Raw genomic sequence first — 14,920 nt, forward strand, 5'->3', positions numbered from 1 at the left:
GTTCTGTTGACTTGCAGATTTAAGTAGTGTAACTTCAAATTCACACCTTTAGTTAATTTGTATTAACTTTCCCAGATGTCCCCACGTAGACAAGCTCTAAGGCTATTTCTACACTACAGAGCTTTTAGCAACATGGCTGTGCCGCTACAGCTGTGCCCCTAAAAGGCGCGCAGAGTAGCCGCTGTTTGTCAGCAAGAGAGAGATCTCCTGCTGACAGAAAACTTCCACCCACAACGAGCTGCGCTGTCGGCAGGAGAGCGCTCCTGCCGACATGGACAAAACTTCTGCCTTTCTGGGGAGGGTGTGTGTTTTTTTAACACCTCTAAACAACAATAGTTTTGTCTTTCACTCACCAGTGTAGACAAAGCCTAAATGTCTTGCATCCGATGAAGCTGTAGCTCACGAAAGCTTATGCTCAAATAAATTGGTTAGTCTCTAAGGTGCCACAAGTACTACTTTTCTTTTTGTGAACACAGACTAACACGGCTGCTACTCTGAAACCTGTTTTAAAACCTGAAGCTTATTTCACTGAGCCACACCCATTCATTGGCTTGTGCCTACACTAGAGGTTCTCAAACTGGGAGTCGGGACCGGGGTCATGAGGTTTTTACATGGGGGGTCATGAGCTGCCAGCCTCCACCCCAAACCCCGCTTTGCCTCCAGCATTTATAACGGTGTTAAATATATTAAAAAGTGGTTTTAATCTATAAGGCGGGGGGGGATGTCACACTCTGAGGCTTGCTATGGGAAAGGGTCACCAGTACTTTGAAAACCACCGGCCTAGACCCTGGCCCTGCCTGCTCTGCCCACGCAGCCCCTATGTGGGAGGGAAGGGGGCGGCTCTGAGGGCCCCTGGCTCCGAGGACACCGCTCCGCAGGCCCCAGAGGCAGCCGCATTAGGCAGCGCGGCCCGCACAGGCTTTGCGAAGGGCTTTAGGCTCTTCCAGGCCGAGGGGCGGCGGCTCGGGCGCCCAGGGCCTGTAACGCGGGGCGGGAAGCGCCGGGGTGCAGCAGCCTGGGCGTGGGACTGGGGAAACCAGGCCTGGCCACCCTCCCCGAGCGGCTTCCACGGCGGCGGCCGTAGCAGGCGGCCCGCGGGCCGAGCCCCGCCAGGACAGCCCCCCCCGCAGGGGCCCCGCTCACACACTCACATCTTATCCTTCTGGTGCTGCCTCTTCCCCATGGCGGCGGCGGCTCCCGCTCGTCCCCGGCGCAGGAGACGCGGCCCCTACCAAGGGCGGGGACGGACCCCAAGCTGGGGCGGACCCCCTAGCTCCGGCCGGCGGGCTCCTCCGGGGCCAAGCCGGCTCTCCCGGGCACCACAGCGACTTCCGGTACCACGGCGTGCGCCGCTAAACTGGTCCCCCCGCCGAACCGGGGCGCCCCAACTACCGTTCCGGCCGCTCCTTCCAGCCCCCGCCCTGGCGTCGCCGGGCTGTTGGGGAGAGTCCTGGGTCCTGGCCTAGCGTGAGTCCGCCGTGCTGGGAGAAGGGGCGCCCCGGCCGCGGCGCGCAAGGGACAGGAGCTAGGGTCCAGGCAGTGCAGGTGCGCACAGCCGAGCCTCCCGCGCTGGGACTTAGTTCTGAAATCTTTCTCCTTCAGGCTGCCCTGCCCCGCCGCCGCCCAGACCGTAATCCCGCAGAAGAGCGAGCCAGGGTGTCGTTTCCAAACCCCTGGGGGATGGAGCGAAAACAGCAAGCCTCTTTCGTCCAGCTGTCGGTCCCATTAATAGAACAACTGGTAGCCCTGGTCTACGCTAGGGGGTCAGGTCGATTTGAAAATGACCGCGTCCACACAACCAACCCCCTTCGGTCGACCTAAAGGGCTCTTAAAATCGACTTCTGTACTCCTCCCCCACGAGGGGAGTAGTGCCGAAATTGACCTTACAGAGTCGAATCTGAGGTAGTGTGGACGCAAATCGACAGCATTGGCCTCCGGGTGCTATCCCAGAGTGCTCCATTGTGACTGCTCTGGACAGCACTTTGAACTCTGATGCACTAGCCAGGTAGACAGGAAAAGCCCCGGGAATTTTTGAATTTCGTTTCCTGTTTGCTCAGCCTGGAGAACACATCAGCACTCAGCACCTTAGGTGACCATGCAGTCCCCACAGAGTCGCAAACGAGATCCAGCATGGACTGAAAGGGGGACACTGGATCTGATTGCTATATGGGGAGAAGCATCTGTGCAGGCTGAACTCTGATCAAAAAGAAGAAATGCAAATATGTATGCCAAAATCTCACAGGGCATGTTGGAGAGAGGCTACAACAGGGACACAGCAGTGCCAAGTGAAAGTTAAGGAGCTCAGGCAAGCCTACCAAAAGACAAAGGAGGCAAACGGTCACTCTGGGTCAGAGCCCCATACATGCTGCTTCTATGATCAGCTGCATGGCATCCTAGGGGGGGACCCTACCACTACCCCACCACTGTCTGTGGACACCTGTAAGGGGGGAATCTCACACAACAGGGAGGAGGATTTTGTGGAGGAAGAGGAGAATGCACAGCAGGCAAGTGGTGAATCCGTTCTCCCCGGCAGCCAGGACCTTTCCATCACCCTGGAGCCAATACCCTCCCAAGGTGGGATCCCCAACCCTGAAGCTGGAGAAGTCACCTCTGTTGAGTGCACATTTGTAACTACAGTACAGGGTTTAAAAGTAATAGTGTTTAAAGTTTGATTTGCCCCGAAGAATTGGGATGCATTCACAGCCAGTATAGCTACTGGAAAAGTCTGTTCACATGTCTGGGGATAGAGCAGGAATCCTCCAGGGACATCTCCATGAAGCTCTTCTGGAGGTACTCTGAAAGCCTTTGCAGAGTGTTTTGGGGGAGGGCTGCCTTATTTCATCCTCTACGGTAGGACACTTTACCATGCCAAGCCAGTAGCAAGTATTCTGGAATCATTGCAGCACAAAGCATGGCAGTGAATGATCCTGGGTTTTGGTTGCATTCAAGCAACATTCGGTCTATATCTTTCTGTGTTAGCCTCAGTAGAGTAATGTCATTCATCGTCACCTGGTTGAAATAGGGGAATTTTTGTAAGGGAACAGTAAAAAGGACCCCGTTCGTGCTGGGCTGTTTGCGCTTGGCTAAAAGGGATCATCCCAGAGAATAGCCACGCGGAGGGGTCGGAGGAGGTATGTGCTGCAGCCCCTCCTTTTAAATGTGAAACCCAACACATTTCTTGCTCTGGGAAAGGAGAGCGCTGCAGTTTGAAAACATTCCCACATGTTAGGAAGGCGTAAGAAGCCAACCCTGCGTACCAAAAGACTTACCATGACTGCCTGGAAACCGAATTCTGTTGCACAGCCGTGTGTGATGTTTCACCATACCAGCAGGCACTCAATATAAAAAGCAAAATGTGACCTTGTACCTAAAGCACATGTGCTGTCTGCTGTGAATTGCCGATTCACTGTGAAAGAGTCTCCCTTTTGTTCTCAGAAATGTATCATCTTAAATTTTACTCTCCCTTTTTATCTCCCCCTAGGTGCAAATGTTTCTACGCTCCCCCTATCATCTCCATCCCTGAGGATATCGCAGATTAGAAAGCGAAAAAAAATGCACTCACGATGACATGTTTGCCAAGCTCATGCAGTCCTCCCACACTGATAGGGCAGTTTAATGCATGGAGGCATTCAGTGGCAAAGGCCAGGAAAAAGTTAAGTGAGCGCGAACTGCGGAGGCAGGACGCGATGCTGGGGCTAATGGGGGAACAAATGGACATGATGAAGCATCTGTTGGAGCTGCAGGAAAGCCAACAAGAGCACAGACCCCCGCTGTATCCACTGTATAACCGCATGCCCTCCTCCCCAAGTTCCGTATCCGCCTCACCCAGACGCCCAAGAACGCAGGGGGGGAGGTTCCGGGCACCCAGCCACTCCACTCCAGAGGATGTCCCAAGCAACAGAAGGCCTTGTCCTTCCCTCCTCCGCCATCCCACCCGGGCTACCTTGTCTGTTGTGTTTTTTTTTAAATTAAGAAAGAAAATGCATGGTTTCAAAACAATAGTTACTTTATTTCGAAGGGGGGAAGGTGGTTGGCTTACAGGGAATTAAAAATCAATAAAGGGGGCAGGTTTGCATCAAGGAGAAACACACACAACTGTCACACTGTAGCCCGGCCAGTCATGAAACTGGTTTTCAAAGCCTCTCTGATGCGCAGCACACCTAGTTGTGCTCTTCTAATTGCCCTGGTGTCTGGCTGCTTAAAATCGGACACCAGGCAATTTGCCTCAACTTCCCACCCCATCATAAACATCTCCCCCTTACTCTCTCAGATATTATGGAGCACACAGTAAGCAGCAATAACAATGGAAATGTTGGTTGCGCTGAGGTCTGACCTAGTCAGCAAACAGCGCCAGTGAGCTTTTAAACGTCCAAAGACCACAGCCACCTCACTCATATCGTAACCCCTGAACTCCTGTTTTCTTTGTTAGCCTTCATTGTAGCAAAGCTTTCACATTGCAGCTCTCAAACTCTGTTCAGTTTTTCACTATTCCACAGAAATCATTACTTCAAAAGTGAGGGATACTTTTAAAATATGCTAATTATAGAATCCATAACAGCTATTCCAAGCCCAGCCTGACTCAAAGTAATGTAAATTAGAATTCAGCTTTCAGTATTTATTTCTCTTCAGAATCAAGCAGACGCCCCTCCTCCCACTCCCAAAAGTTAGCCTATAAACTGCTTTCCATTTTGAATTTGCAGTTATGTGAGGTATTTGCATTTCTAACATGGCTGTCACCCTAGTATGTAGGTGCTGTAGGGTTGCCAACCCTCCTGGTTTCCCTGGGAGTCTCCCAGAATCGGGCTCTATCTCCCAGAGGCTATCGAAGCCAAACCAGGAGATTTTAGGCTGCTAAAAGTCCAGTTGCGCAGTGGGGCTAAGGCAGGCTCTCTGCCTGCCCTGCCTCCCTGCCACTCATGGAAGTGGCTGGCATGTCCCTGTGGCCCATGGTGGAGGCAGGGGTCTCCGCACACTCCCCACACTCTGAGCACCGACTCTGCAGCTCCCATTGGCCAGGAGCTGCAGAGACGGTGCCTGCAGGCAGGAGCTGCATGCAGAGGCCCCTGGCCCCCTCTCCAGGAGCTGCAGGGACGTGCCAGCTGCTTCCAGGTGTGGCACACTGAGCCCCCTGGTCCAGCTTATCTTGGGCACCCTGCAGCCACCCAGGAGGAGCCTGCACCCCAAACCCCCTGCCCCAGCCCCCAAACTCCCTCCCAGAGCTTGCATCCTGCACCCCCTCCTGCACCCCAACTCCCTACCCCAGGCTCAGTCCGGAGTCCCCTCCCACACTCCAACCCCACCCCAGCCTTGTGAAAGTGAGTGAGGGTGGGAGAGAGTGAGAGATGGAGGGAGAGGGGATGGAGTGAGCAGGGCGCGGCCTCAGAGAAGGGGTGGGGCGGGGGGGCCAGGCAAGGTGTTTGCATTTATGTGATTAGACAGTTAGCAAGCCTAACTGACACATATTCCATCAAATCCCACCTAACATACTGCAGTTTGTGCTGTGCCTTAGGTCCTCCAGCTGCAGTGTGTACTTATAATAGTTGGGTCAGATTCACTGATAGGGTGTGTTTTCTAAAGAATTTTGTGTCATTTCCTATACCTGGTTTGTGATACAGGAAACATCTATAATAGTTCTTTTTACATTCATAGGACATTTAAACTACTAGTTAGTTGTGCTCAAGTTACTTCCTTGCATCCAAATCTACATATTCTAAAGGAAACGCAATAAAATTAATTACTAAATATGCACCAATGAGGAAAGACTTGAATGCCAGGAGTTTAACATCTTTCAATGAAATATTACTGAGTTCCACAATTCCTCATCGTTTTTTTAGTAGCTATTTAATAACTGGGTAAGCACCACGTGGTGAATGCCTAACTTATACATGTTAGTCTACCCTATAGGTTATATGTACATCTCACAACATACAACTGAACATACTTACAGGATATTTACCCACCAAAATCCACATCATTACTATAATACTTTGCATTCCTTTCAAGATTAAATAGGCATTTAGAGACCAACCTGTATCGTCTTAGAAAAACATTGGAGATGCTCTACTCTAATTTTAGGTATTTCAGAAACATTCATACATTTATTTTATCTGGACACCGGTGAAGAAGATCCTCTATGTATTATTATTTTTACCCATGAGGAAATGAGGCCCAGAGGCTGTGACCTGTCTATAGCCTCACCATAAGTTTGGTGCAGAGCCAGGAACAGATCTCTGGTCTCCTTAATCCAGTTCTGTGTTTTTCCTCTATCTAATCAATTCATTCTTGCATAATTGCTGTATCTTGTTACTGAGTTTAATATTAAAGTGTTTGTGCTCTGTAATTTAGCGTTTTACCATTAATTGAATGTGTGATCTTTGATTGTTTTCAGACAAGTTTTCTTACATTTTATTAAGAAATGCTCAGAACTTCGTAACAAATTTCCTTCCAAAGTATTACAGCAGTATTGAAAGATAGGAAACTTCTACTTCTTTGAAGGAAACATCATTGTTTCCAGCTCAGCTCCTATAGTCTAGTTCAGAACAAAGTCAATCTGTACTTTTTACAAGATGGCTGCAGTCATTTGCCAGCCCACTTCTATAGCGTATAGATTACTAGTGCTCATATCACCTTTGTCACATTTATTGTACTTTTATAGTTACATTCAGGGTTAAAAACAGTTTCTTGATTTCCCAAAAAATCTTTTGAATCTAAAAATTAAAATGTTTGACATTTTTGTACATAAATTTTAATTTTCAAACTACAGATTGTTTAACAAAAACGACAGCAAATTTCAGATAATCCCTGATCAGTGGTTGACTAACAGTACAAAATTGTGATCTAGTAAATTAAAAGGACACAGAGGCACTCTTAAAAGTTAGTTTAATTTTTACTCTGCATTATTGGAACTCTTAAAATTGAATTACTTCCTCTAATTTTCTTCTCCCACAGGTCCAATTCCGTTATTTCCTCATTAGTAGTCAGGGTGAGCATAGCTCTCAGAATTAAATACATTAGGTCCTACACAGCTGTAGGGTATTTTTTCCCCATTTTTCAAGCAAATAATGGATTAATAAAATCTATTAAGCGTGATGATAAACCTCAGAAAACAGGCCTTAAAACATAAAAACTTGATTAGTTTTGGGCCCAAACTACTTGACAGTCTCTCAAGCTATGCCTCAAGAATTCGTCAAGGCTGCAGATGCTGGGCTCAGCAGTAAACCTGTCCTACATAGAGGTTCACCTTCACTCCTGAGTAAGACCTTTAGCATAGACAGGCCTAAGCCAACGGATAAAGATCTGGATCTTAAACACCCCAAAATTCAAAAGCTGTATAGATCCAGGTTTGGTTTTGACAATATATAGCCTTTAAATTTCCTGTTTCTAAATCATTTCATATGCTGCCACAACACTTACCCTGTTCAGATTTTTCCACTTTGAAGACTATTGTCTTGATTCCTACACTCAAGTCCCAATAATGAGCATTCGGCACATACCTTAAAGGTGGATTAACACATTAACAAATAGGAGAAAATTAGCCATTTAATTTTCAGGTATATTAAGACATATTTATTAATTTCTTTACTGATTTCCACACAAGTCCAAGTTGTAATTTTGCACAAAAAGGTACTCTTATGGCTGCTGGGCTAATAGCCAGTAGCAACAACTACTAAGGCAAGCTCCAAAAGAATTTCTGCAGAGATCAGAGAGATTTCCAAAAGATGCAAAAATAGGCAAAAGGAAATTTCCCATTTCAATGTATTTTTACATTGCTATAGGAAGTCACTGATGGAAGAACAACAGATATACAGTTACCTGCACATTTGTTCTGTGTTGATGTTAATCTGCAAACCCACCTTTTTCATTGAATTTGTGATGATGATTCCAGGCAAGGAAATTTTCCCAAGTAATCAGCCAGATCTGTGAATAGCAGTTCTCACTGGGCATAAAGCAGCCTTCAGAATTTCTAAAAGTGTGCAGTCAAAAAATAAAATTTAAAAAATGATCTGAAAATAATTAAACTATTTGAAGGAGTATGGGGCAGTGCATACCTTTCCTTCCTCACACACAAAAACTGCAGAGAGAGAAATCAAGACTGAGAATTGGGGCTGGTATTTGAGTGAATCCATGGGAAAATGCAGTGAGCATTTTAGAAAAAAAAAACCTGAATGTTACATCATATTTACAGAAAGCCACCCACTTCCTGCTCTTCAGGCCAGAATTATGGCCATTAAATATTGAGAGCTCAGTGAGCAATCTTACAAGCACAGTAGCAGAGTAGCAGTGGTTCAAAAAGTGGTTCCAGAATTGCTTTTTAAAGGAAACCTAAAAAGGGAAATAATGGTTTTACTCTGTTTTGAAAGTATATCATGTATAAATTAGGCCTGAAGGGTTTTATTCCCCACCTTTCCCTGCTTGATTTTTTTTTAAGCAAAAAAATATCAGGAATGTCAAATCTACTGTTCCTTTCAGGAGTCTGATTTGTCTTGCGTTTCCCCAAGTTTCACCTCACTTAAAAACTACTTGCTTTCAAAATCAGCACACTATTACTGAAAAATTACTTACTTTCTCGTTTTTACCACATAATTATAACATAAATCAATTGGAATATAAATATTGTACTTACATTTCAGTGTATAGTATATAGAGCAGTATAAACAAGTCATTGTCTGTATGAAATTTTAGTTTGTACTGACTTCGCTAGTGCTTTTTATGTACCCTGTTGTAAAACTAGGCCAATATCTAGATGAGTTGATGTACCCCCTGGAAGACCTGTGTGTACCCCCAGGGATACATGTACCCCTGGTTGAGAACCACTGCTTTAGAGGACCCAGAGAAATGGAGCAAGAGCTTTTTTACCTCTAAAATAGATGGTGTGGGGTGGGAAAATAAAAACTCAAGCCCCGAGCTGAGACAATACTTTTTCAATGGTCTTTTACCTGACAGGGAGTGCAGTAGCTGGAGTCTGCCAGATAGACTTGGCAGATTCTAATAGTGCTTCATTTATAGGGAGGGCTACCCCGGCTGACAATAGTGCATACAAGATGTCAAGCCATTTGTGCTGTGTCTCCTGCACTTCTTCTAATGGGATCTGAAGGGTGTCTGCTGCCCTCTTCATCAGATCTTGAAATTATTTGAAATCATCGTGAGATGGCGAAGGGGATGACAACTTCAACTGGGGAAGAAGAAGAAATATTAGAATATGGAGTAGCCTCCTCAACAGCTCTCCTTTCCTGGGCCTCAAATGTGTCCTCATTGGAGATTGTTTAGGAGAAACAGAAGGAGCTGAAGAATGCTCCCTGGGATGATCCACATGAGCAGCGTGCACTTCAGAAAACAGTTGCTGGTAAATAGCCCAGGGATCCCAGTATGCCCACTGGGGAGAACCATATGGGAATGGTGGGCGCATCCAGGGTTAGTAGTACCAAGTGGATGTCTGGCGGGCTTCAATGGTAGAAGCCTGGAAATGTTCCTAAACAGTCATAGTTCTGGCTAAACAAATGTAGGTAGGCAGTCAGCAGAACCCTGCACAGAAATCTGGGAGTCTGAAGAACTCCCTTTCTTAGTCTGGTGGAGTGGGGGGATGGAGGAGTAATCAGCCGTCTTTCAGAAGGTGTCGAATACTGAGGAGGCAGGTGGTCCTGGAGAAAGGTGGAATAGTGGGGATAAAATTGGTTGTGGTACCAGAGGTCTTGAACTCAGAGGAGACTCAGCCTCCTAGGAAATAAGCAGGACTGCCTTGACCTGGTGAATCCCAGCCATAGAGGTGTGAGGTACCGAAGGCTGGAATCACTGTTTCAGTTGTACTGATGGTCTAGGTACCAATGAGGCAGTGGAAGACAAAGAGTGTACTGCCTTCTTAGTCAAGTGCTTAGAATTGGTAGTATCTTGCCTATATATCCTTGGTATGGGTCACAAGGATGCATATGGTGCATGCACAAGACGAACAGGTATTGCCACTGAAATCTTCCGAATGAAGGTGCACATGCACACGTCAAGTAGAGTTCCCATCAGGAAGTAGCAGTAGTTACAAAAACAAAGTTCTAGATCAATACAGTAAAATCAGTATTAAGATGTACTACTCTGGCACTTGGAGAGAAAAGATCACCCAGATAACATTAGTTCAATATGGATTTCTATACATGTTTAACATGATTCAACCTGTATTACTGTTTACTGCTGCTACAAGAAGACATGAATATCCAGAGCAAGACCATCTTTTTTTTTAATCCAATGCAGTGTTCATTTATTTTTGTACATACAAAAAGAGCCACCCTCTTTGATTCCCCCCACCCCCAAAAATCTCTCCTTTACAAACAGTTAAAAATTAAAAACCAGATGATGACAGGTTAATTTTGGTACAATTATTCAGCAACATAGCTGTCATAATTAGAGTTAAATTTCCTACAAGGTTACTTGTAGGGAAATCCTGATTATTGGCCAAATAAAATTCCATATTACAAGTTAGCAAATTCTAGTACAAAAATAGTCCTTGTGTTAGAACAGCCTTTTATAATTATATTCACAGGTTTGAGTCTATTGGCTGCATAATACCTTAATATTTTATGAAATTTCTTTTTATAGGCTCATTCATCTAATTCAATATAGTGTTGAGCCTCAATCAATCCTCAGACAAAAAACCCTGAACAGGGTTAATATGCTGCTCAGCGTACTCTGAAGTACTGTGCTTTTCACAGGACAGCCAAAAAATCCCCAAACTGTTCTCAGCTAGTCTCCTTGATATCACAATGAGATCCAGACCCAAAAGGAACCCCTGAAGTACTGATCCACAACCTTCTGTAGGAACACAGGCCACAGCTTTGATGTTCATATTCCACTTGGAAAACAGGTCCAGCTCCTCCACTCATTTCCACATATGCCTTTGTGAGCTTCTTTAGAAATTAAAGCTTATCACTCTTGAAACATGTGGGGCCATTCTGGTACTGCCCCTTTCAGGAGTGTCCCATTCTGGCCGGGCTCTCTCCTCTTCTGTCTCTGGTTAATGCTGTTCAGCAGTTTCCCTTAGACCAGGCCCTTCAGGGAAAATCTGGGGAAATACTATTTGTCTCTCAAGATGTCTAGCTGCTCTTGATATTCTGTGAAAAGCCTCTGGAAACGGAGGTTCTGTCCGATGACAGGAAGCAGTTCTTTCAGTAGCTCTCTCTTTCGTAAACCCTGCACAAAAACGTCAAAAATCCTCAAATTTATTTTATATCATTAATACAGGCATTTGATACGGGATTCACTTAAAATTAGCATGGTCTCTCTTTATCTTAGAGAGCTGTTTATTTGGTGTCACCTCCTGTTATTTAGATGTCAACAGTAATAATAATAATAATAATAAAGTCTTTGGGAGTACATATTAAATGTTCTTGTTGCTGCTTCCATGTGGTGATAGAATGCGGAAGTGTTCCTTGAAGGGCACATGTTTCTTTGGCATATCAGCCCTTTCAAAGGTACATACCTGGTGAATGGAGAGCACTGAAGGTGTAACCTGTTCCATCTATTAGGTATGTTTGACAGCATCAGTGGAGATAATGGAATTGTTAAGTGTTTGTATACAGTGCCAGAGAGAATAAAGGAAGTTACTATTTAAGTAATGGAAAGGATGGATTAGTATAGAATGGAAGGGGTTCCACAATGATTAAAGTCTTTGGAGATTACTTGCTTGCTACTCAATTTGAAGTATACTTGAGGTTAAAAGGGCTATGAACCTTCCCAACAGTTAAAAAGTTAGACAAATTAAGCAGACATTTCTTCTTCCTTAAGAAACAGTGGCTGGACAAGGCTTGGCTCATTCAATTTACTTCCTTCCTTGTGAATCAGCACCAGGCTGGCATAACTTAAATACTGTTTCTAAAGCTAAGTGAAAACTCCCTTAAAAAACCAAAACAAAAAACCATGGAACCCCAAAACAATTACAAGAAAGCCCTAGCAGTGAACTTGTAAAATAAAAACTGAAAATTACTTAACAGATGACACTTTTAAGGGTAGATCAAATTTTGGGTTCTCAACTTTGGCAGTGTTCTTTTAAATGTTACCAAAAGAAACTATGAGAGGAAATGTAAAGTACATTCAGCAATTTAAATTAAAACTGTCTGGTTTATACACAAAAGGAATGGCTCCCCTACTTTACTTAAAAACAAAAACCAGCACTTACCACAACTGTTGATTCCCACTGACTTCCAGCTGAGTAATGGACTGGACCCAGTAAATCCTTGCATAATTCTCGCAGGCGATATTCAAACCCTGAGAATTACCAGAAATAAAACAACATGCATAAACATAAAATTATACCCACTACACAATATAAATCACATATAATTTAAGACAGAGTTACAAGTATCTAGACAAGAACAACACAAGGACAAACCTATATGATTTCTGTAAAGGCAAATTATTCCTCCCTAACCAATAAGAATTATTTGAAACATTAAAATAGTGAATAAAGACAGGCTGATGGATTTATTCTAGAACTTCCAAAAACTTTTATCTACAGTTCTCCACAAAAAGGCTGTTAAAAGTGATCTACAAAGGAAAAACAATGGTATGATTATCACATTTTTTATTATAAATACAACTTGAAAGACACCCTTCCTTTCCCAACCTCTCCCCCCCAAAAAGTCAGCTTGCTTTTTATGTTATACATGTCTTGTCTGCCCTGGTAGACTACGGTAACTGTTGAAATGATTACACACCACAAAAAAGTCAAAGAGTGAAAGTTGAGTAATTGAGAGGAGAATTACGTTTTTAGGAAGACTGTTTAAAATTTAGGGTTTTTGAACAACACATATTTAATGCCAATACCTAAAACAGCTTGGAAAAAGGCTGTCTTTGATAAAGACTCAACATCCCTGCCTGCTGTATTAAGGTGAGAGTATTTGCAATAATCATGTTTCCAGATCCTCTCTAAGAGAACCTTCAGCAAAACTAGGAAAGACCAGACTTGACATTCTTTATATTTATCAGATAAAAAACCAAGATGAAAACCTTTAAAAAATACACACAAAAACTTATCCAGCCAACTTTACATCAGAAAGTAGCAAAAAGGGCAGAAGCCCAATTTAAAAAAACCAACCTTTTGCAAGAGCACTTAAGGTAAGAAATAACATTGCATACCATAGCTCACCTTCATTAACTAGGTACCGTGCATAGATAAGGAGCCAATGGCGGTATTCATGACTGGATTGTAACATAAGTGCCGCTGCTATCTGATTCTCCAGGTAAGCCAGTGTTGTTTCTTGTTGTACTAAATGAGGCATGGAGAACAGTCTTGCAGCTTGCCTTCCTGAACTATAAACCAAACGTGGTACAAAGTCAGAGATCAATTAGAAAAAAATTCCCACAGTGCAGAAGCCATTCTTCTAGTCTTTCACATATCAAGGGTATTTGGTGCATTCCCAGTTTGGACCTCTACTGCCAAAGGCCACTGCCTATAAATCTTCTGTACCCCTGACAAATGGAAAGACCCTTGGACCTGCCTACATTAGCACCAGACCCAGATTGAACCACCAGGGCACTAGGTTCGTCAATCTCCCAGTCCCTTCAGACTTTCCACATGGGGAGCAGTAACCAATAGGAGCCTCCACAGCCTCCTGAAATCATCATTCACTCAGCTTGGAAAATGGATTTTACTATATTGTCATTGATTACTTCTCCCTTATCACCCATCCCTCTCCTACCACTGCAACCTCTCAGGTGCCCTCTCTTGCCCACTGGGGTTCTCCACCACCTCCTTTCTCCTCCTCACTCCCATAACCCCTTCCTCTTGCCCACTTCAATCCTGCGTGTGCACCACTCCCCTCCACCATAGCAAAGTTCAGTTTATATAATTTCATTTATATTATAAAATCAAATATATAAGCAAATGAACAAAATGGAACTAACACAGTAAGTTCCTATCATCATCCTGATCACTTTGCTTGTATACTTTTCATCCTCCCTTCATCTGGTTTTTGTCTTTAACATTGTAAGCTCTTCAGGGTATGGGCTGTCTTCTTGTATGTTTATATAATCCTTTAGAACACTCCTGAACCCCCACCCACAAGCATGTGAAAGCCAGGCAACTAAATAAAGGCTAGTTTTATAAGTGGTCTTTGTAAAAGGTTGGAAATTCTTTTTTTGAAGTTAACTAAAATGTTTTAATAAAGTTACTTTTTGAAGTAACTAAAACATCTTTACAAACCTTAACTAATTTTTCCTGCGGATATTTTCTTTTTTAAGAAATAAATCCAAACTGTTATTTCCATTCTTTCTATTTTTAAATCCTAATTTTCCTGACTTTTTTTTTTTTTTTTTTTAAGGAAAGAAGGAAAATAAGTCCCATTACCCTACTTACAGCCACTCTCATTTGGGCATATACATTAGTAAAATAAAATCAAAGTTGGCTATGAGAGGGTATATAAATTAGAAGACAGGAATGTGAGTGGCAGGTGAAGATGAGCCACTGAGCTGTCTATGGACACTTCCACTGGCTCTTGCTATTCCCTGGTGGTATGATCAGAAGTTAAAAATGTGCAGCAAATGACTAATTAGACATCCAATCTTCCCTAAAATACTCAAAGATTCCACAGAATAAGCCAACTAAGGAAAATTGAATAAGACAAAGTTGAAGCTTGTAGACCAAGCCACTTTTGGGATGATGGTCCAATAAGTAAGTTATAAAATCACAATGCAAAATATAAGAAATCCAATTTAAATAAACCAAGTGATATTCTATAAACCTAAATGAAAAAACTGCACCATAGGTAAGGAAGAACTATAAAAGTAGAATTACTAAGCATAGAATGCAGCCACCTTCTTACTACCCAAATATTCTCTGAACTAAACAGATACAAGGTTACGAAGGTGTAAGGTTTAAACATACTCTCTGTACAAATCTGATTGACAGATTAGCCCTCCAAGCCACTGATATTTCTGAAAA

The 14,920-nt window shown here is 43.6% G+C and overlaps 2 protein-coding genes across 8 annotated transcripts in view; both read right to left on the reverse strand.

Annotated features, from left to right (window-relative positions):
- PPIL2 (peptidylprolyl isomerase like 2) overlaps positions 1 to 1,449 on the reverse strand; it is a 116,033-nt gene extending 114,584 nt beyond the window's left edge. For 2 of the 7 annotated variants that reach the window (XM_073312714.2, XM_073312720.2), the window contains exon 1: positions 1,152 to 1,439. In XM_073312714.2, the coding sequence (XP_073168815.1) occupies positions 1,152 to 1,183 (32 nt within the window). In that variant the 5' untranslated portion in view covers positions 1,184 to 1,439. Of the gene's footprint in view, positions 1 to 1,151 lie in introns of all 7 variants that reach the window. The other 5 variants (XR_012155048.2, XM_073312715.2, XM_073312716.2 and 2 more) reach the window with 5 other exon arrangements.
- Positions 1,450 to 5,801: 4,352 nt separating this feature from the next.
- The window catches only part of HIRA (histone cell cycle regulator), a 63,870-nt gene continuing 54,751 nt past the window's right edge, over positions 5,802 to 14,920 (reverse strand). The window contains exons 23-25 of the mRNA XM_073312713.1: positions 13,127 to 13,290; positions 12,158 to 12,246; positions 5,802 to 11,172 (exon numbers count right to left, since the gene is read on the reverse strand). Of these exons, the coding sequence (XP_073168814.1) occupies positions 11,056 to 11,172; positions 12,158 to 12,246; positions 13,127 to 13,290 (370 nt within the window). The 3' untranslated portion in view covers positions 5,802 to 11,055. The remainder of the gene's footprint in view (positions 11,173 to 12,157; positions 12,247 to 13,126; positions 13,291 to 14,920) is intronic.

This window comes from Lepidochelys kempii, chromosome 15 (assembly GCF_965140285.1).
Source record: "Lepidochelys kempii isolate rLepKem1 chromosome 15, rLepKem1.hap1, whole genome shotgun sequence".
Taxonomy (NCBI): Eukaryota; Metazoa; Chordata; order Testudines; family Cheloniidae; genus Lepidochelys; species Lepidochelys kempii.